The sequence below is a fragment of the Macaca thibetana genome, chromosome 14 (genome assembly GCF_024542745.1).
Source record: "Macaca thibetana thibetana isolate TM-01 chromosome 14, ASM2454274v1, whole genome shotgun sequence".
Classification (NCBI taxonomy): Eukaryota; Metazoa; Chordata; class Mammalia; order Primates; family Cercopithecidae; genus Macaca; species Macaca thibetana.
In genome coordinates, this window is record NC_065591.1 from 13,922,264 (window position 1) to 13,944,721 (window position 22,458).

General features: G+C 41.1%; 2 protein-coding genes across 2 annotated transcripts in view; both read left to right on the top strand.

Moving 5' to 3' along the window:
- Positions 1-22,458, top strand: part of MRPL16 (mitochondrial ribosomal protein L16) — a 129,324-nt gene that overhangs the window by 91,760 nt on the left and 15,106 nt on the right. The gene's annotated exons all lie outside the window — the stretch shown is intronic.
- On the top strand, positions 4,776-20,228 carry CBLIF (cobalamin binding intrinsic factor). Its single transcript, XM_050757076.1, has 9 exons — positions 4,776-4,854; positions 6,160-6,336; positions 7,074-7,187; positions 7,633-7,773; positions 9,308-9,489; positions 12,581-12,758; positions 13,920-14,121; positions 17,992-18,110; positions 19,956-20,228. The coding sequence occupies exons 1-9, from the start codon at positions 4,776-4,778 to the stop codon at positions 20,015-20,017; spliced, it is 1,254 nt and encodes a 417-aa protein (XP_050613033.1). The 3' UTR covers positions 20,018-20,228.

Here is a 22,458-nt window from a genome sequence, read left to right on the forward strand (position 1 = left end):
GATTACATGCACCACCATGCCCAGCTAATTTTGTATTTTTAGAAGAGACAGGTTTCTCCATGTTGGCCAGGCTGGTCTCGAACTCTTAACCTCAGGTGATCCACCCGCCTTGGCCTCCCAAAGTGCTGGGATTACAGGCGTGAGCCACCGCACCCGGCCAGTTGAATTACTTTAACAATGTCTTCCTTATTACTCCTGTGTTTTCTTCATGATTATCCTAGCTTCCTCTCCTCCATCACTGACACTGCTTCACAGTCAGATTGAACCCTCTTCCAACAAACTGCTTTCTGCTATTGATACTCAGTGCTCAGGTTCAACTCTGCCCTGGTCTTCATTACCTGGGTGTAACACATGACCCTCATGAATGAACAGAAATGGATTCTATTCCTTGGGTCTGTGTCTCATCTTTAAAGCTAAGTTGGAAAATATATACACTTACTGTGTACCCACAAAAATTAAAAACATAATAATAATAATAATAATAATAATAATAATAATAAAGCTAAGTTAAAGAAGCTGGGAGGCATGTTACCCTTCCAGGATCCCTGGTGCTGTTAGTGGTCAGATCTGTTTGTAGCCTATACAAGCTATATGAAATTGAAGGATACTGGCTTAAGGTGAGAAACATGCAAAATGTCAGAATTGGTATTACTGTCCATAAATAGCACGACTAGCCTTTATTTCTAACAGAGACTGCTGAGTTTCTCTCAGCCAGAGGTCTTAAAGTGTAATGTAGTAATATTGCTGTCTGATATAAATGCCTTTAATCTCAGAAGCAGACATGAAATAACACTCCCTTAGGTTTCCACTAACATTGGCCCGTGAAACCTAGTTCTGAGGACAGGCACGGTGGCTCATGCCTGTAATCCCAGCACTTTGGGAGGCCAAAGCGAGCGGATCACCTGAGGTTAAGAGTTTGAGACCAGCCTGGCTAATATGGTGAAACCCCATCTCTACTAAAAATACAAAAATTAACCGGCCATGGTGGCAGGCAATTGTAATCCCAGCTACTCAGGAGGCTGAGGCAGAAGAATCACTTGAACCCGGGAGGCGGAGGTTGCAGTGAGCTGAGATCACACCATTGTACCCCAGCCTGGGCAACAGAGCCAGACTCCATCTCAGAAAAAAATAAAAATAAAAGTAAGAAATCTAACTGGCCACATTTGCCTTACAAGAAGCTCCTACAGCTTGAGAGTATTACAAAACCTGAATTGAGTCTGAAGAGAGAAGCTTCCTTTTGCTGCCACAGCAAAGAACAATCACCACATATAAACCTTACTCATGTCCAAGGAGAGTCTAGGTGCTTTGATACCAAAATATTAGGCACAGGAGAAACAAGGAAATAAATGAAATCCCAGTCAATAGTTAACCAAGGACTGTCAAAATGTCCCTGTTAAGAAATGTATGGCCGGTGTGGTTCCTGTTCTGGGAATCATTTACTAACTGCAACAATTGTGTCATGATCAGTCTTGCAGCAGCCCTGGTTGTAAATGGTAATTTATAATACAAGGAAGTGAGTGGTTAAAGGGCTGGCAGGCCAAGGGTGTGTGGATCATCTCAGGAGGATCAGCAGCAGGCTCTGGAACCCAAAGTCAGCACTATACTGGACTCATAATCCTGCATTAGATTCTTATTGTTGCTGCAACAGATTACCACAAATTTTGTTACTTAAGACAAATGTATCATCTCACAGTTCTGGAGGCCAGAGTCTCACCAGGCTAAAATCAAGGTATCGAAAGAGCTGTGCTCCTAGAGGTGGCACCAGTAAAGCAAGTTCTTTCCCTACTTCGGGTCACAAAGAAGGAACATGCAATTGGACAAACGCAATCAGGTTGTATTCACCAGTCAGGGAATGGAGAAGGGGAGCTCTCGCTCTAAAGGCACCTTCTCCTTAAGCAATGGGAAGCAGGGGAATTTTCAAGAGTTAGACACGGGGCAGGGAGGTATGTAAGCAGGCCGAGGGTGGAGTTCCAAACACGCAGGCGCAGTCCCCAGGCATACTTCTTCATACCTCGCATGTACACAAAATGGCAGCAATTCTCTTTTAAGGGAGAGGAATCTAGTATTATAATGATATGTTAATGATCTAAAAGTAACTAGGGGTTGCCGGTCCTGGTTTGCACCGGTCTCGTGCAGGTCTTATCTTCCTCTGGTATTTGGCAAGGGATCATGGAGCTCCTGCAGCATCGTGGGTGATCTAGAACTCTTTAAGCAGTGGCCCCTGTAGATAAAAAGGCTGAGGGGAAACAACCGTTTAAGAAAATAAGGAGCCTTCCCAGCTATTTCCTTAGGGCTGCCCTAGTAACAGAGCTTGTAAAGAAGAATCCGTTTCCTTGCCTTTTCCAGCTTCTGGAGGCTGCCCACGTTGCATGGCTCATGGCCCCTGTCCACCTTCACAGCCAGCAATTGCATCATTCTGACTTCTGCCTCCAACATCACATTTGCTTTTCTGACTAATGCTCTTGCCTTCCTCTGCCACTAACAAGGACCTCTGTGATGACACTGGGCCCAACCAGATGATCCAAGCTAATCTTCCTCTCTTAAAGTCAGCTCATTAGCCACCTTAATTCCATGTGCATCTTTAATTCTTCCTGGTCGTATAACCCACGTAACATGTTCACAGGTTCCAGGGATTAGGGCATGGGCATTTGACGGTGTCCGGGCAGTGGCATTTTTCTGCCTCCTACTCCTTTACACAGCATGCGAGGCTCTCCACCAAGTAGATGCGAACTGTTTTTCCAGCCTTGTCTTCCACCATATACCATGTATGGGATATATATTGCTACATAACAAGTTACTCTAAAACTTAGGGGCCTAAGACAACTTTATTATCCCACAGTTTCTGTGGGTCAAGAATCCAGGGAGGGTTTACCTGGGTCCTCTGGCTTAGGAGGGTCTCTCCCAGGGCTGCAATCAAGATGTCAGCTGGGGCTGCCTTCATCGCAAAGCTCACTGGGGAAGGATTCTTTCCTCCCTGGACATCGGCGGGAGGCTGCTCTCAGGGGCCATACGTGGGCTTCTCCATAAGGCAGCTCACACTTGGCAGCTGCCTTCATGAGAACAGGAAGGGCCAGAGAGAGAAGGCAAGCAAGAGGGAAATCGGTCTTTCACAAACACATCCCATCACCTTTGCCGCATTATATTCATTATAATAGAATGTGGCCCCAGGCCAGCCCACACTCTAGGGAAGAGGGCTACACAAGGCATGAACACCGGGAGGTGAAAACACAGGCCGTGTTAGAAGTTGTCCAGCATACCCCAATACGTACCCCGTGCTCTCATCTCACAAAACTCACCATGTTTCCCAAGGGGGAAAAAAACTGCTTTATTACCCACATCTTACATTTGCTCATTAATTCACTCATTCAAAAAGTATTTTATTTCTGCTGTGAGTTGGTTTGTGTTGTAAGGGCTAAGGATAGAGCAGTGAGCCAGAGACAAAGCCCCTCCCTCGTGGAGCAGACATTCTAGTAGGGAGATAAACAAACGATAAACAACCACACACATAGTGCGACAGCGGGCGATGAGTTATAGCAGGCGAGGGGCATGATGGGTGTCAGTGGAGGGGAGGATGCAGGATCTTATGTAGGATGTCCTGAGAAGGCCTCTCTAAAAGCTTAGCTCTGAGCAGAGACGTGAAGGATGTGAGGAAGCCACCAGGAGGCTATTTAAAAGAAAAGGGGTCCCGGGCTGAGGGGACGCCCCGTGCAAAGGTAGCTGATGTGTTCAAGGGACACAAGAAGTTCTGTGTGACGGAAGCAGTGTGAGCAAAGGAGAAAACGCCTAGAGCTGAGGTCAGAAAGGAAACCAGAAGCCAGATCTTCTACGGCCTTGTAGGTCATGAAAAGGGCTTTGACTTTTATGCTAAGATGGGCGCCACTGCAGAATTTCCCCTTAAAATGAGCTACTTTACATCCGGGGGAAAAAAAAAAAAGGCTCCTTTCTTTATAATTTCAAGATACCATTTTCAGTTCCCTCTTATAAAGAAGTATAATTTGCATTATAATATAGCTACACATCTGAAATATGTATACTTAATGGATCTCACATTTTCTAATTACTTACTTTAAAAGATAATATCTGAAAGCTTTGGGTGCTTGAGACGGCTCTTATCTCCAGATAAGGAAAGAGAACTCAAACAAAACCATTTCTGGGAAACCGAGGTCCATTTCTTCCCTAAAGTCAAACAACATCAAAGAGTCTAGGCTAGAATCCAGGTCCAGGTAGACATCATTAATTTCATAAAGCCAGATGTCACCTGGCAGATGCCTGCCTGAGAGCCTAAAAGGGCGTGTTGTAAAGCAGGTGCCCAGGATCACAAAATGAGCTGATGTCTATGAATGGCCTAAATCCCAGTGAAGTAGTTACTAAAAAGCAGCCTGGTGACTGATTGGATACAATAAGGGCTAGAAGAAGTCTTGTTGATATTAGCACATTATCCAAACTTCCTGATGTCTGACCCAAGACTTTGGTAAAGGACATTTTCTCAACACTGCTTTCACTATATACCCAGCCCCAGGTTTCTCATATGACTGTGTAACCTAGAAGTCACCTTCAGACACCTTGGAGGGTCTATAGTCGGTAAACTTAGATAAGCAGATGAAAATTTACTTACTTGTATCAGGAAAGGAGAGGTCAGCACAGGGGCAGTTAGGAGAGGCTGGGTTGGGGAGCAGATTATTTAACAAAGGGAAGCACATATAAGAGAAGGTAAAGAAATATTCCACTCGCAAATCGCAGTACCTGTGAATGAGAGACGTGGACAGGAGAGTGAGATGGCCTGGTTTGCCCTCTACCTCCTGAGCCTTCTCTGGGCTACGGCTGGGACTAGTACCCAGTCCCGGAGTTCATGCTGTGAGTATGATGTTTTTTCAAGGAGGTCAGGGAAGCAGTTGCCCTAGGGAGGGGTTGTGACCTCTGACACTGAGCTCTGCTGATGAGAAAGTGGTTGAAAATAGCAATCACTATTGGAATTCCAAAATGGATAAGTCCGAGTGTGATTGTGTGCTGTTCATCTTTCTTGACTTAACAGCATAAGTTCTTTGAGAGGCAAGTCTATACGTTTTTGATTAAGAGAGATGGGGCCAGGTGCAGTGGCTCACACCTGTAATCCCAGCACTTTGGGAGATTAAGGCAGGAGGATTGCTTGAGCCCAAGTGTTCAAGACCAGTCTGGGCAACACGGTGAGACTCAATCTCTACCAAAAAAAAAATCTTAGAAAAAAATTAGCTGGGTGCAGTGGCATGCACCTGTGGTCCCAGCTACTCAGAAACCTGAGGTAGGAGAATCACTTGAGCCCAGGAGGTCGAGCCTGCAGTGAGCTATGATCACACCACTGCACTCCAGCCTAGATGACACAGCAACACCCTGTCTCAAAAAATAAATAAATAAAAATAATAGAGATGAAAGTACTACTGCAGGAATAATGGTTGATGGTACAAAGACAGACATTCAGTGGCTATTGTGACCAGACACCACTACATACTAGTAAAAGACTTTGGTACTCACTAAGGATAAATTATATCCCAAATCTTTAATATTCTTCATGAAAGAGTGAGGAAAAAAATGAATGCAAGGAAATCAGTGATTTCCAGGAAAGTGATAGAAACTGTGAGAAATGTCATGAGCCATATTGCTTGAAGTTACTAAATTTAAAAATCACTTTCTTAAGGACATGGATTATTTGAGAAGATGAAGAAACTAATTGTCCTCAAAAGTAAAATCTCACCATTTTCTCCATTTCTCTTTAGTCACTTAGGATACCAGTGCTAACCAAGTGTTCTCCTAAAAGGCACCAAAGACGGCCAGGCGAGGTGGCTCACGCCTGTAATCCCAGCACTTTGGGAGGCCAAGAAGGGTGGATTACCTGAGGTCAGAAGTTCGAGACCACCCTGGTCAACATGGTGAAACCCTGTCTCTACTAAAAATACAAAAATTAGCCAGGCATGATGGTGGGCACCTGTAATCCCAGCTACCTGGGAAGCTGAGGCAGGAGAGGTGGAGGTTGCAGTGAGCCGAGATCACACCATTGCACTCTAGCCTGGGCGACAAGAGAGAAACTGTCTAAAAAAAAAAAAAAAAAGCATGAAAGACACAGGAATAATGTTTTTGAGAAGGAATGAGGGTTAGAAGGTGAGTAAATGGCTTTCCTCTTCTCAGCGGTTCCCTCAGCCCAGGAGCCCTTGGTCAATGGCATACAAGTACTCATGGAGAACTCAGTGACTTCATCAGCCTACCCAAACCCCAGCATCCTGATTGCCATGAATCTGGCTGGAGCCTACAATTTGAAGGCCCAGAAACTCCTGACTTACCAGCTCATGTCCAGCGACACCAACGGTGAGACATCTGAGCCGCTCGCACTCTCCCTGAATCTCACACATCACACACCACCTCCAGATCCCAACTCAGTGTCCTTCCCACCCGACTGCGGCATCTGATTGTACATAAACCACCCAAACACTTTTCCCTACATACCTGGAAGGGAACTGGAACGAAACACATGTGAAGTCAGAGCATTCATGGAGGAGGTCAGTAAAGCAGAGAGAGCTCTGGACTAGATGTCGAAAGAGCAGCCTTCCAGTTCCAGCTCTGCCACTTTATAACTCTGGGATCTGAGACAAGTCACAGGATATTGCTCAGCCTCACCTTCCAGATGATTTTAATAGCAATAACCCTACTACTGCTAATAGCAATGACAATAATGATAAAATCTCTGTTCTGCCTATCTCCCAGGAGTTGCGTGGAGGCTCAAGGTAGATAAAGTTTAAATTATTTTGTAACTGCAAATTTCTGTATATAAATCTAGATGAGTATTTTGCTGCTTTTCTAATCAAACACCAGGGATTCTCAAATAGCAAATACTAGAGTCATCAAGTTACACAGAGGCCACTATATTAAATATTCCCTTATGTATTCTTCCATATTTTTTTCTTTGGAAAGACAGATCAAAAAACTGCTCGTATTATTAAAAAGTCAAAATGCTCTGGATAAAAAGTAGAGACCTCATCACTGGCTCCTGGAGAGCTGTCCCCTGAGGATGCCTCGGTCTAACTGTTGTGTTCTCTTCTCTGCAGATCTAACCATTGGGCAGCTTGGCCTCACCATCATGGCCCTCACCTCCTCCTGCCGAGACCCTGGGGATAAAGTATCCATTCTACAAAGACAAATGGAGAATTGGGCACCTTCCAGTAAGACCTCACTGGAAGGGAGAAGAAAGTCAGGCACATGGTTTTTCCCAAGAACTTTAAACCCAGACAGGAAAAGGGTGGGGGTGAAGAGAAAGGAAAGTTAGGGAAGAGACACAATGCATCCTTCACTCTGGTCCTTCTGATAATCACACAATGGAAAGATTCATTTCCAATCCAAAATGAACTAGAAAAGGTCATGATCCCAAGGATACAAGCTTGTTGAGTCATCACCTGTCTGAAGACAGAGTCATCCCTTTTGTTCTTTGCAGATGCCTGATGACATTCTTTTGATAAACACTGTAGTTGCTCTTTGCCTATGCTGTGTCTCTCTTTGGGGGCAGGTTTTCTAGCAATTTCCTTTTCAAAGGCTTGGCTTTTCCTTGTTTGCAAATGTCCTCATTGTGTTGAGTGTGAGTCTGATGAAGGTTCTCTGTCCCTTTTGAAGGCCCCAATGCTGAAGCATCAGCCTTCTATGGGCCCAGTCTAGCGATCTTGGCACTGTGCCAGAAGAACTCTGAGGCGACCTTGCCGATAGCTGTCCGCTTTGCCAAGACCCTGCTGGCCAACTCCTCTCCCTTCAATGTAGGTGAGTAGGTCACCAGTACTCTGAGCTGGGTACATCAGAGGCATTGTGCACTGAATGGTGGAGCTGGCACAGGGAAGTGGAAAAGGAGAGCATTCCATGGAGGAGGAGCTAAGGACGTGAATGTGCCTGTGGATGGGAGATACTTACCAGAAGTTTGTTGGGCAGGTGAATTGAGGAGTACATGAAGGAAGGCGAGGGAGCATTATGTAGAAACAAGGACACTAGATAATACTTGATATGTCTGGCAGCTACAGAATCTCTGCTGGGAACAATAGTCATGTCATTCAAGTCAGAAGTTCTTCCCAAATTAAATACTAATGTCTTGCTTCACTTCTCCTCTGCATCTCCTCTTTAATCACTACTGATGCTCTCACACTCCATTCTTTTCGATGCTTCTCCTCAGTACATCCAAATATCCTCTCTCCATTAAACAGCTACTCTTGGAACCCTAACTCACGATGTTTCCCTTCATGGAAACTCGGGGACCACGTTGCGTCTTTCTTCTGCAAGCATATGGCTGCTTGTGAGTGAACGCTTTTCCCTCTACGACATCATGTCCTCCTTCTGTCCCCTTCTATGGATAATGATCCTTCTCTATTGGGGCCACTGTCACAGCCCACATTCATGGTCACCTCTTCTCCTCTGCCAACTCTCTAAGCAATAGTATTGTCTCAGGTTTTCACTCCCTTACACACGCCCCATCAGCAGCCTCTCTTGTTTCAGTTCCTGTCAGACAAACAGGTGAACCATTGCTCTAGGATCCTCCCTGGGGGTCAAGAACAGACTGGTCTCCCTTTCACATCCGGGACCTCACACATTTCTGGGGCATCTCTGCCTCCAAAAGTATGGACTTATTTCCTTCTGGTTGTCAATAACACTATCACCCTTAATGAAGTTATGCAACTTCCAAATGGAGATTAAGGTGAGGAGGGGAAGATCAATGAAATAAAAGATGATATCTGGCAAGTCTTTTATTTCTTCTAGTCTTGCCATCCCAGAACTTGCTCATTTGTTCCACATGTTTATTGCATGCAAACAAGAAAAAGTCCCTTTGTGGGGTGCTTTGGTGGATGCAAAATTCCCATCATCTAAGAGTTCACAGAGCACAGTAACAAAAAATAAAAATAAAAGAGAGCATCAAGATTGTAAAACAGATATATAAACAACAAATGCTAAAGGAGTTTAAAATAGAGACTGCATCTGTCTTTTCTGGCACAAGAGCTGTATGATTGAACGTACTGCCTGTCTATATTAATTATAAGCATGAGCTGTTGAGTTGTATTGATCTGGGTTAAGATCTTGGCCTTGCACTTACTGACTGTGTGGCCTTGGGCAATTAATTTTTCTGAGCCTCCATTTTTTGTCTCTTAAAAGGATCATCTCCCTTTAAATGATTACAGGTACTATTTCACAGGTTGTTCTGAGGAGCAAATAAAATCATGGAGCCAGAATACAATAAGCACACAATAAATGCTAGCTGTTCATATTTCTGTGATGGTGACTATGGTGATCTTATCCCCTCTGTCATTCACAGACACAGGAGCAATGGCAACGTTGGCTCTGACCTGCATGTACAACAAGATCCCTGTAGGTTCAGAGGAAGGTTACAGAGCCCTGTTTGGTCAGGTACTAAAGGCTATTGTGGAGAATATCAGCACGAAGATCAAAGATAATGGCATCATTGGAGACATCTACAGTACTGGCCTCGCCATGCAGGTAAACATGTGCTGGATGTTCTTGGTTGGGTTCCTGCCAATAAGCCTGGATTGCAGAATCAAGAAGCCAGGCTTCTGCTAACATCTCTGTGAAAAACCAGCTAGTATGACCTGAGATATATTCTTTGTGGTGCGTGGGCCTCAGTTTCTCTACCGGTAAAATGCAGGTAAGTGTTAATTCCTCCCTACCTCTTATGTAAAGTGTGAAAACAAATCTGTATGAACTCGTTTCTCTTCCTTGGGAAAAAAAATGAAACAAATAAATCAAGAAATATATTAATTTATTATTAGTAATGATCAGTTTTTTTTGTAATAATTATAGACTATTGCAATTTTGATGTATAAATAATAAGAATATTAAAGCACGCCCTCTAAAAATATAGAATTTTCTGATGCAATGTTACCAGCCAAGTGTTCTTTTTCAGTGTTTTTTTATTTTTTTATTTTTTAATTTTTATTTTCATTTTATTTTTTATTTTTTATTTTTATTTTTTGAGAAGGAGTCTCGCACTGTCACCCAGGCTAGAGTACAGTGGCGCGATCTCAGCTCACTGCAAGCTCCACCTCCTGGATTCACGCCATTCTCCTGCCTCAGCCTCCTGAGTAGCTGGGACTACAGGCGCCCGCCACCACGCCTGGCTAATTTTTTGTATTTTTAGTAGAGACGGGGTTTCACTGTGTTAACCAGGATGGTCTCGATCTCCTGACCTCGTGATCCGCCCGCCTCAGCCTCCCAAAGTGCTGGGATTACAGGCGTAAGCCACCGCGCCCGGCCCAGTGTTTTACCTTGATCTAAAAATATCAAGTTTATACTCAAAATGATTAAGGAAAATAACCTAACATTGACCCAGCCTCACAAAAACCCATAGTAAATGGTAAAGCAGATCTATCTGGCAGCCAAGTCCATACTCAATTCTATGCTTTAATAGCATACATTCCCAGGCTTGGATTCTGTAAGATGTTCTTGGTGTTAATAGTTCCAAATCCAACAACCCACCCTACCCTAGTTGATTAGGGCAGCATCCTCTACAGAAGACAGATGCACCAATGATAGTGGGCAGAAGTAACCAACTACAATCAAAAACTAGCAGCCATCTGTGGCTGAATCCTCTAATCCCAACCAAGAACTCTGAGCTCCAATGTCTCAAAATGTCCTATGGGGATTAATAGGACCAGGGACTCTTCAACTCAGAAAGCCCAGGAAAGGGAGAATCATGGCATGATGATGCCAGCCCTAAATCTAACATAGTTGGGGACTATTAGAAAGAAATTGTCTCCTGGGGAAAACAACAGAGACTAGTATTGAGATTTCATACATTAAAAATTAGAAAAGGATATAAGCAGCCTAAGAATTCGTTCATGTTAAACGTAAGAGCAAAAACAAAATTTGCACTTCAATGGACCACGTATAGAAGTGACTAATAAAAATTAAGCTCACTTATATGTCACGGTCAAGGAGACTTTGTCATAGAACAAAACCCTGTTTTTGCCATGGCTGAATTTTACAAGAGCATTTCCAGTGCTCTGGTCTAGAAGCTTTTTGGAAAGAAAAAGGCAGTCTGGAAGAGATATAAAAGATGGTTTGGGGATTTATGTGTGTGTGTGTGACTCACTAAAAATAACCTTGCTTCAATTTAGCACTAGACAGGGAAGTGTTCACTTTTGCTAACTTGGTTTGTGAATTCTGTTTGGATTTTATCACCTGCTAAGTACACTCTGATAAGCTGGACCTGGGAATTAAAGCTTTTCCTATCAAAAGGCAGGACCGTGTATACATCCAAATACCACAAGCCATGTGGATTTCTTGTCAGAATATATAATCTTTCCCTACCCTTTTTACTGCCTCTATCTGGAGTTTACTGCCTCTATCTGGAGCATCCAGAAATCTGGAATCAATAGGTGTCTAATATAACATTTTTCTAATCTAAAATATTCTGTCATCAACAATCTCAGCCTATTAACATGCTCTGGTGGCCATAATCAGCACTGTAAAGGAAGGGAGGTGGGAATGACAGCTTCCACATCACACATCACGAAATGCTTTTATACATTAGCCCCTTGGAACCTCAAATGACGCCCCCAACAATAGACAGAAGTTATTATTTCTATTTTATTCATGCGATAGATAATGCAGCAAAATAGGCAAATGGCTGAATGGCTTGGTGTATTACTCAAGACTCATTTTGCAAGTAGCAGAAACCCAAATCCTTTTAGCTCAAGAAAAAAAAAATGAGGATTTACTATTCACATACACTGGGAAGTCCAGGGCTGAATTAGGTGGTTTCAGGAATAACCAGAATAAAGGGCTCAAATCATGATATTAGGGGCCACTCTTTTTTCATCGTCCAGCCCTGATTTTCCTCATTCTTTCCTGCTTCAGGGCTTCTTCAAAGTGACTGAGAAAGATGGTCACTAGCAGCTTACTGTTTACTTGCATGGTTCCAGTTGAATAATCTTAGCAGAGGGAAAAAAAAAAAAAAATCATTCGGTCTCCCAATGTCTGTATGTCAGGGAATGACTCTGATTAGTACATGTGTCCACCAATCACTGTCATCAAGGGGATGGTGCACCACCATCAGCCCAGCCCCGGTCATGAGTCCGTCCTGGGCCAGGGTTGTGGAGCCTCTGACAGTCCTGACACAAGCACAAAGTGAGGGAAAAGTCCACCAAAGAGGGCACATGACAACATAAAACAAGAGGTCTACTCCATTTATGTGGCTAGATTGTCCTAGACTAAAGCTCCCTCTGGAGTCCAGCTTGTCCTAGACTAAAGCTCCCTCTGGAGCCCAGCTCTCACCCTCACTCTACATTCAGGAATCGTTCGTAAATATGACTGTCTAATAGTGTTCCCTGGATCTAATCATTGAACAGTTCTGTGTCTGCTGTCTGACAGACACTGTGCTAAGTGGTGGGGACATAGCATTGAAGACAAATGTGTTCCAAACCTTACATAGCACTGCCTTTGCATTCTGGGTGACAACGTGATCACAATGATTAGTGATCAAGTTTGTCTATTAAGACATGTAAGAGCCAACTCTCAGCTATGCCTAATTCCTCTTTCTTTCTCTCTCTCTTTCTCTCTTCCTTCCCAGGCTCTCTCTGTAACACCTCAGCCACCTAAAAAGGAATGGAACTGCATGAAGACTATGGATATGATACTCGATGAGATTAAGCAGGGGAAATTCCACAACCCCATGTCCATTGCTCAAATCCTCCCTTCCCTGAAAGGCAAGACATACCTAGATGTGCCCCAGGTCACTTGTAGCCCTGGTAAGACATCCACCTCTTCTTATGTCATAAAGCAGCAACTTATGCCAGAAATGACATGCGGATCAATGTTAAGTGGCATATAGGCTTGTAATGTCCATTATTCCCATGTGGACAGACCTCATCTGACTCCCAGTCCTTAACAGTGTGTGCTAGCACACAGACATACCTTCTTGCACTCAGAACTCTGCCCCATATCTACTTCATTCAGCATATATATATGCAGCTCCTACTATGTGCAAAGCATTTTGTGGGATACTAGAGGTAGGAGAAGCTCCATGGTCCCAAATATCAAATAACATATAGCTTCATTTATTCCTTTGACACATGTACCATCAAACACTATGCATATCTTATCATATCTGCCTTTCGCAAAGTCAGAAGGCATGTGTAAACAAAAACTACAATATTTGGGACAACGAAGTAAGGATGAAATAGAAGTTAAAGCCCCATGCAGTGCAAATGCAAACAAGAAAAATCGTGACCAGTTATTGATTTTGTTTGGGCGGCTTCGGAGAAGAACAGAATTCATGTTTAAGTTGAGCCTTAAAGATCTAACTATGAAAGCTCGATGCATGCCACACACCAATGAGATGGAGTGGAAACCTAGCATGCCACCTTTTAATTAAAAACATCTTTATTTTATCCGTTTATGCATACAATTGAAAGACACTTAAAATTCAAACATTACAGAAATATGCATTTAGAAAGTGGAGGTCTTGCATAAAAACTTACCACTCCAAAGATTACTAGTGTTTGATATGGATTCCTCGAACTCTTTTTTTTTAATAAAATGCCAACATAAAGCATCATTCCTCTTGCATTGCATGAACTTCCTAAGACAAGAAGACATTAATAAGTTTCTTGTCTATCACAATGCAGAACGTGGAGACAAAATCAAGCAAACTGATCCCAATCCTACCAAACACTACTACACTCACTCAACCCCTTAGGTTGCTTCCCAGTGATGTCCCAACCTTAGCAAGGTGGCCATGGAGTTTTTGCCGGAACTCCATGCTAGTGGTCCAACTACTTTGTTAAATGGTATGAAACTCACTACTTTCTTGAAACGTCTTCTGGGACGAGTTGCCAATAACAGAGATTTTAAACCTATAACACAAACCCCATAACCTTTGACAAATGTGGCCTCTTTGCCCTTCACAGATCATGAGGTACAACCAACTCTACCCAGCCAACCTGGCCCTGGCCCCACCTCCACATCTAACATCACTGTCATATACACCATAAATAACCAGCTGAGGGGGGTTGAGCTGCTCTTCAACAAGACCATCAACGTGAGTGTGAAAAGTGGGTCAGTGTTACTTGTTGTCCTAGAAGAAGCACAGCGCAAAAATCCTATGTTCAAGTGAGTGTTACAAGTGTCATTCATCATTCTCTCCAGGCCTGATCTGAATTCCCATTTTTTCTCCATCCTCTGTTTTCTTAATTTTTTTTCCTTTTGATAACAGATTTTTATTTAATAACCCCTTGAGCAGCTTACAATCTAATAAATAGATAAGGCTCTCATGAAAACTTAAATCATACAAGTCAATGTACGATGAAGTTTTAAAAACAAAAATTCAGAGGAGATTCAAAAGTCCGTTGCAGAGTAGAACAGGCGAAAGAGACTTTGTAGCTTTGAACAACAAAGAATAGGTACTATTTAGGAAGATATGGGAAGAGGTAAGTCCAGGAAAAGAAATGGCCAGAACAGGCTGGGCTCAGTGGCACATGCCTGTAATCCCAGCTACTCGGGAGGCTGAGGCAAGAGAATAGCTTGAACCCGGGAGGTGGAGGTTGCGGTGAGCCAAGATCACGCCATTGCACTCCAGCCTGGACAACAAGAGCGAAACTCTGTCTGAAAACAAAAAAGGAAAGGAAAGGAAAGGAAGAGAAAGGGAGGGGAGGGGAGGGGAGGGGAGGAGAGGGGAGAGGAGGGGAGGGGAGGCCAAACAAAGCATTTGCAATAACACTGAGCAAGGAATTTGGGGCCAATGAATAGGCCAGGTGGACACACCAGGTTGGGTGACAGTGTAAAAGTCTTGAAATACCAGGTTCAGGAGATTGGACTTTGTTTAGCAAGTTTTTGAGTAAGAAAATCCACTTTGTAAAATGTTGCTTAGGTTGTGAGAATTGGAGACAAGGCTAAAACATAGGACATGACTCCAATAATGGAGCTGTGAAGTGACGATGACTTCCTCTAGGATACATAGACCCACACCAAGGCTCTGTGAGTGATGGGACATAGAGGTCAAGAGAAAGAAGCTTCAAAACTATTGATTAAAGGGTCAAGAAGAAAGAACATCTTTCAAAGAAAGGGATTAAATTCCTTAGATATGTTTAATGGTGGGCATTTGAAATAGGAACATCAGAAGGCTTTTGGAGGTATAGTCCAGGCACAGCGGCTCACGCCTATAATTACAGCACTTTGAGAGGCTGAGGCAGGTGGATCACTTGAGGTTAGGAGTTCGAGACCAGCCTGGCCAACATGGCGAAACCCTGTCTCTACTAAAAATACAAAAATTAGCCAGGCATGGTGGTGTGTGCCTGTGGTCCCAGCTACCCAGGAGGCTGAGACGGGAAAACTGCTTGAGACTGGTAGGTGGAGGTTGCAGTGAGCCGAGATCGTGCCACTGCACTCCAGCCTGGGAGAGAGAGTGAGATTCTGTCTCAAAAAAAAAAAAAAAAAAAAGCAAAAAAAGAAAGGAAGGAAAGAAGAAAGGAAGGAAGGAAAGAAGGAAGGAAGGAGAAAGAAAGGCTTTGGAGGTATAGAGGAAGTACTAGGAAAAAAGGTCAGGACAGGGAAAAAAATTGGACAGTCATCTCTTAGAGGTGATGACCAAAGTCAAGAATCCATGTAGTAGGTAGCAGATACATGCACCCAGCAAAACCATAAGACATATTTAGTTATTCTCATTTTACAGATAGAACCCTTAGGCCCAAAGAAGTTAGCAATATTCCTAAGATCACATAACACGTAACTAATAAGAGTTGAGAGTGGAACCCAGGTTGGACTGAATCTGATGCTCATGTTCTTTCCATGCCCCTGTCAGGGTAGGGGAAAATACAGAAATAAATCACAGAAACAAATCACAAAATTAATTAAAAATTAATTAATTTTTAAATTAATTTTCTTAATAATAAGAAAATTAACTTTTAGGGAATATTTATAGTTTGCAAAAAGAGGAAGCAATAAATAAACATGGAGAAGTCTAAGCTATAGGAGGAGAGGAGGAAAATGCCAAGTCATGGAAAGGAAAAAAGCAGATATTTTCAAAGAAAAGATGATCCAAATTCTTCAGGAAGATATCAAGAAGGAATACTGACAAAGGCTAAGGAATTGACAACTGAGTGATACCACGTGGCGGTCTATTCCACCTGGTTCTGTTGAGCACATTGTGTCTGCTGCTTACTGCATGAATCCATAACTTCCCTAACTTCCATAGACAGGTCAGGATAAAAATTGCACTACAAAACTATTTAATTTTTTTTTTTTTTTTTTTTTTTGAGATGGAGTTTTGCTCTTGTCACCCAGGCTGGAGTGCAATGGCGCAATCTCGGCTCACTGCAAACTTCGCCTCCTGGGTTCAAGTGATTCTCCCCTGCCTCAGCCTCCTGAGTAGCTGGGATTATAGGCACCCACCACCACGCTCTGCTAATTTTTGTATTTTTGGTAGAGATGGGGTTTCAGCATGTTGGCCAGGCTGGTCTTGAACTCCTGACCTCCAGTGAGCCATCCACCTCAGCCTCCCAAAGTGCTAGGATTACTGGCATAAGCCACTGTGTCTGGCCCAGAAATATTTAATTTTAAAACCCTCTGAATATACTGTACTTTATTTCTCTGAGCTTAGCTTTAATTTTGCCTAATTTTTCTTTTTCTGATTATAAATGTAATAAATACATATAGCAGAAATTTTGAGGGAAAAAGCATAAAAAAGAAAAATCATCTACAGTCCACACATAATATCACAGCTGTTAATATTTTTTATAACTTTTGTAGGTGTTTTTTCCATGCATATTACAAATAGATGTGATCCATCATAACATGGGACAGAGAGATATTTCATGTAAAATTTGTATCTCATATTTTCACTTAACATTATTGCATAAGTAGTTTCCTGTGTTACTGAAAATTATTGACAAATATTTTCATAGCTTCCAAATATTTAATCTTGGATATTCATTCCATGACTCATATAATTATTTACTCATTTGGGGGAATTTACATTTTTAAAATTTGATTATTAATAGGTGTTTTCAAAATCCATTCATTTTCATTTCATTTTATTCTAAGTGAAGTAATTTCATATTCATTAGTCATTTGCATGTTTGCTTTTTAAAAATTCATTTATTTATTTATTTATTTTGAGATCAGGTTATGATACTGGCTAATTTTTGTATTTTTGTTAGAGATGGGGTTTCACCATATTGCCAAGGCTGGTCTCGAACTTCTGGGCTCAAGCAATCTGCCCTCCTCAGCCTCTCAAAGTGCTGGGATTACAGGCATGAGCCACCACACCTGGCCCATTTTCTTTTGTTTTTACTTAACTTTCATTTTAAGTTTTGGGTACATTTGCAGGTTTGCTACATAGGTAAACTGTGTCATGCGGGTTTGTTGTACAGATTATTTTACCACCCAGGTATTAATTCTACTACCCATTAGTTATTTCTCCTGATCCTCTCCCTCCTCCCAACCCGTACCCTCTGATAGGCCCCAGTATGTGTTGTTCACCTCTGTGTATTCATGTGTTCTCATCATTTTGCTCCCACTTATAAGTAAGAACATGCAGTATTTGGTTTTCTGTTCCTGTGTTAGTTTGCTAAGGATAAATGGCCTCCATCTATGTTCATTGCAGCATGATTCACAATAGCAAAGAAATGGAATCAACCTAAATGCCCATCAATAGTAAACTGGTTAAAGCATTTTCTCTTTTGATATAATCTGATCACTTTATCAGATAAAGTCGTGCTCAAAAGAGAATATCATTTAAAATGTCTGAAGCATTTATCTGAAGCATTTAAAGTGTTTCTATCCTGGCGGGAGGATTGCTTGAGCCCAGGATTTCGAGGCTGCCATGAGCTAGGATCTCACCACTAGCCTGGGTAACAAAGTGACACCTTGTCTCTAAAAACTTAATTAACTAATTAATTAATTGAATGTCTCCATCCCTTCATCTTACCCCTTATTCCCTGACCTAAAGTGAGATGTTAATCATAGACAACTTTTTTTTTTAAGATTTGAAACCACTATGACATCTTGGGGCCTTGTCGTCTCTTCTATCAACAATATCGCTGAAAATGTTAATCACAAGACGTACTGGCAGTTCCTTAGTGGCATAACACCTTTGAATGAAGGTGAGGGAAGAAAAGGCATAGGTGCTATGTTCCGTAGTTTGAAGGCTACATTCCTTAATTATTTTTCATTTAATTTATTCATTCATTCATTTAATCAATTGATAATTATGAGATCATATGTGTATATACAATAATTCTATAGACAGTGATTGCTTATATGTATACAAATATCTATTTTATATATATATAATCATTAGAGAAAGAGATTAATTCTGTAGGCAGTGGTAATACCTTTTACAGAGAAGGAAAGTAAGTCTTAAGAGACATTAAAGGGTCTTGTACAAGGCATGCATCTAGAACGTAAAAGTGGATAATCAAACCCAGGTTTCCAAAGTCCTGTAACTCTATTGTACAAATGTGCTTTGCACAATAGTTTCACTCAAAATTCATGCTTCACCTTCTTTTTTAAAAAATCTCCAAAGAGAGGAATGCCTGTATGTGGATGTTGGTGCATGTTTCCCCTGAAAAAATTAGGAGAAAGTGGGAAGAATAAAACTCAGACTTCAGCCAAACCTTAACATTGGTTAAAGCTTTTGCACACATATTGAAATATTCTCCAATTTAAAGAGCACTGGTGTATGGTTTTTGTCTAAGCATGATGTTACCTAGTTAACCTGATGTTAACTGTCACTATGCAGAGACATATAAAGCCAAACAAAGTCACAGTAGAGCCAAGGTCATAGGTTGGTAAAGATGCTTCATTATCCAATATTACAGTGGGGGAGGTGTTCTTCTTAGAGTCTATCATGTATGTAACAAATCTTGCCAGTCAGAATTTGTGGAATTGCAGCAAAGCACATAATAAAGATCTTGGAGTCACAGAGGACTTGGTTAGAAGCTCCTTCTCTTATTTAATAGCTGCAGTACATTAGTAGTAAATCTGTGAGCCAGTTTGCACAGCTTTAAAATGGAAATTGCACTAATCATTTCTTGGGTTATTGTGAGGATTGGAAATAATATACTTAGAATGATTAAGTACAGTGTTTTGCATGGCATATATTCAAAAATATTAATCATCATTATTATTAGTTTTCCCATCACCTTCATCTCAAGAAATGTCTGGATCAAAATATCCCACATACCCCATAAATGTACACACCTATTATGTACCCACAAAAATTTAAAAATTTTTAAATACCCCAAATTTTTTTTAAAAAAAGAAAGTAATTGCCCAGGAACTTAAATCAGGCATATTCTCATGTCTACCAATTACTTTTCTTCCCTTGGAGAAAGAACGGTAAAGTCCTCTGAGAAACAAAAAGACGCAGGCCTGAAACTGTCATTCTTTCTGTTGCCCGGCTACCTGAAAGGTAACAGATATTGCCATCATCTATCTTTCCTGTCCTGAAAGACAAAAATTCTCAACCCACTGCTCTTTCTTATGTCTTACAAAAACTTCAAAAATGAACCTGAGGTTCTCCCTTGAATGCCCTTATTTTGGCCTAAATAAGCCATTTTAGCAATAACCACCATTTATTGCACAATTATTCTGTGTCAGGTACTGTATTAGGCACCCAGCAGTCATTATTTCTAATTCTGAAAATAACTCTTCAGAGTAAATATTATTAACAAAATCTTGTATGTGAGGAAAAAGAGGCTCGTGCATCTTAAAGGGTATACCCGAAGACTTACTCCATGAAATGGTACCAGAGACTGGAAACAAGAACACCCTAAATCTCAATTTCATGTTCTCTCCATAATCAAACTGCCTATTTCTCTCTAGGATGATTTTACTCCTTTAAAAAATTCAGTGGGTTCACTGCATCTAGCTCACTGCATCCCTTGGGGGATGGAGATGGTTACATGCACCACAGTCGCCTCATATTATTCTCTGCTTATTTCCAGGGGTTGCTGACTACATACCCTTCAACCACGAGCACATCACAGCCAATTTCACACAGTACTAAGGAAGAGGTGGGTTCAGCTTCCATCAAACATCTTCAAAGGATGGGTGAAATTTTTTCCAGTTCATTTTAAATCTATGCAAAAAAGTGAATGCCTGTGATGCTACCATATTCCTGGTAAAAACATGGAAAACCACTATGTAGAATAAATATGCAAAGTTCATTGGAGTCTCAACATCTATGACTCATGAAAATAAAATTTTCAGCTTCTCAACACAATGCCTGCCAATCATCGTTTAAACCTAAGGTGAGGGGAAAAGGGAGAGTAGCTGATATTTTTGGATATCATTCTGATTTCTTGATTAATTAAATAGCACACTCCCTATTCCTACAAATGGTATATTTCTTAAAGTCGTATTTTCATATTATACCAAGTACTCCTTTTCAAATTGCCTAACGTAAACATGCCCAAGTATGTACATACATGTGTACATGAAATGGCCAAACATTTCAACATATAAAATTCCATCAACATATAAAACTCCATCAATACATAAAACTTCCAGATGGCTCAAAACTTGGTAAATGATTTTATGTCTTAACTCTTTCCTTCCATTTCCAATTTTTTTGGTTAAATTCATATTTAAAATATATATTTAGATCATTTACATATGTAATATGTAAGTTAACTTATATTCAATATATTATACATAATATATTATATATTTTATATGATTATATATAACTGAATATATTTTACGATTATATATAATTTATCATATTATATATTTTATATGATAAATAGATATAGATCTTTGAAAAAATTTAAGCTTTCAAAGATAGATATAACTCCAATCTCTGCCGGTAGGAGTCAACACTGGTACAAACTTTCTAGAGAATAATATAAAAATTTGTATCAAAAGACCTAAAATGACTGGGCATAGTGGTTCTTGTCTGTAATCCCAGCACTTTGGGAGGCCAAGGAAGGTGGATCACCTGAGGTCAGGAGTTCGAGACCAGCCTGATCATGGCAAAACCCGTCTCTACTAAAAATACAAAACTTAGCTCGGTATGGTGGCATGTGCCTGTAATTCCACTTACTTGGGAGGCTGAGGGAAGAGAACTACTTGAACCCAGGAGGCAGAGGTTAAATGAACCAAGATCACACCATTGCACTCCAGCCTGGGGAACAAGAACAAAACTCCATCTCCAAAAAAAAAAAAAACAAAAACAGGCCTAAAATATACTCACCTTCAGCCAAAAAAAATCCCAATTCTTAAATTTATACATATATATATATATGAGGACACATAAATATACAAGAATCAAAAGGTCAGCTGTAACTATTATAGACCAGAGCTTAGGTGTACAGCCACAATACACTTCCTAAAACTGAATCCCAGAATCAGATAGACTGAACTGCCCAGGCACAAGCCTCCCATCTGGGCATCTCAGAGCAAGTACCTGCTCTCCGATAACAGTCTGGCTCCTAGGAGAAGAAGGTGTGGGCCACACAGGCCCAGGTCCTAATTTCAAACTTATCTATTAGGTAAATCTCTCTATCCCAGAAAAAGGCCAAGACTGTCACTATAATAGAAGGAAATCTCAGGGGTGGTGAGTAAAGTGCTCTCTCATAACATAACATAATGTTTATAATATGGAAAAAATAGAACAATCTAGATGTCCAACAATAGGACAATAGACAAACTCTGGTGCATCCATATGATAGGATACTTAAAAGTTACTAAAATTCATGTTGAAGATAAATTCTTGCCAACATGAAAAGACGTTCATGATGAACATGAATGAAGTGAGTGAACGAAGTGAATGAAAGCAACTCCAAGTGAATGAAGGCAAGTACACGACCACATTATAATATTATCCATGCTGGAGTGTTTCAGTGGTGATCTCTGTGTGGCAGAATTATTGGTGATTGGGTTTTTTTGTTTGCCTCTCTGTTTTCTAAGTTTTAGCCATTCAACACATAATAATTGAGCAACTGGAAAATGGAAAAAAAAAACATTATTTTATACAAAGATTATTTTTGCTTGTTTAACAATAAATTGGGCAACCAAAGAGATTTCTCTCTGTGTGTGTGTGTGTGTGTGTGTGTGTGTGTGTGTGTGTAGAGTTTGCTTTAATAATAGAAATTGAAGAAACAAGGCTAGGGAGGAAGCAAAGAGAGAGAAATCACAGATTTGTTTCATATAATAAAAACCTTGTTTTAGCTACCTATCTAGGACTTAATTGTGTGTGTGTTCATCTATTTGGCAGAGCTAGAGACGGGGAAATGGGTTTGAAAGTTGTAATTCTGTTTTGAACAAGTGCTTTATTTATTTGTTTGTTTATTTATTTATTTTTGAGATAGAGTCTTGTTCATCGCCCAAGCTGGAGTACAATGATGCGATCTTTGTTCACTGCAACCTCTGTCTTCCGGGTTCAAACAATTCCGCCTCAGCCTCTCAAGTAGCTGGGATTACAGGCGCCCACCACCACGCCAGGCT

What these genes read in the sequence shown, in the direction of transcription:
- CBLIF (XM_050757076.1), top strand. Translation starts at nt 4,776, where the DNA reads ATGGCCTGGTTTGCCCTCTACCTCCTGAGCCTTCTCTGGGCTACGGCT. An exon ending in CCAGGTCACTTGTAGCCCTG is followed by an intron (nt 12,759 to 13,919) that starts GTAAGACATCCA and finishes TGCCCTTCACAG; the next exon opens with ATCATGAGGTACAACCAACT. An exon ending in CATAACACCTTTGAATGAAG is followed by an intron (nt 18,111 to 19,955) that starts GTGAGGGAAGAA and finishes GCTTATTTCCAG; the next exon opens with GGGTTGCTGACTACATACCC.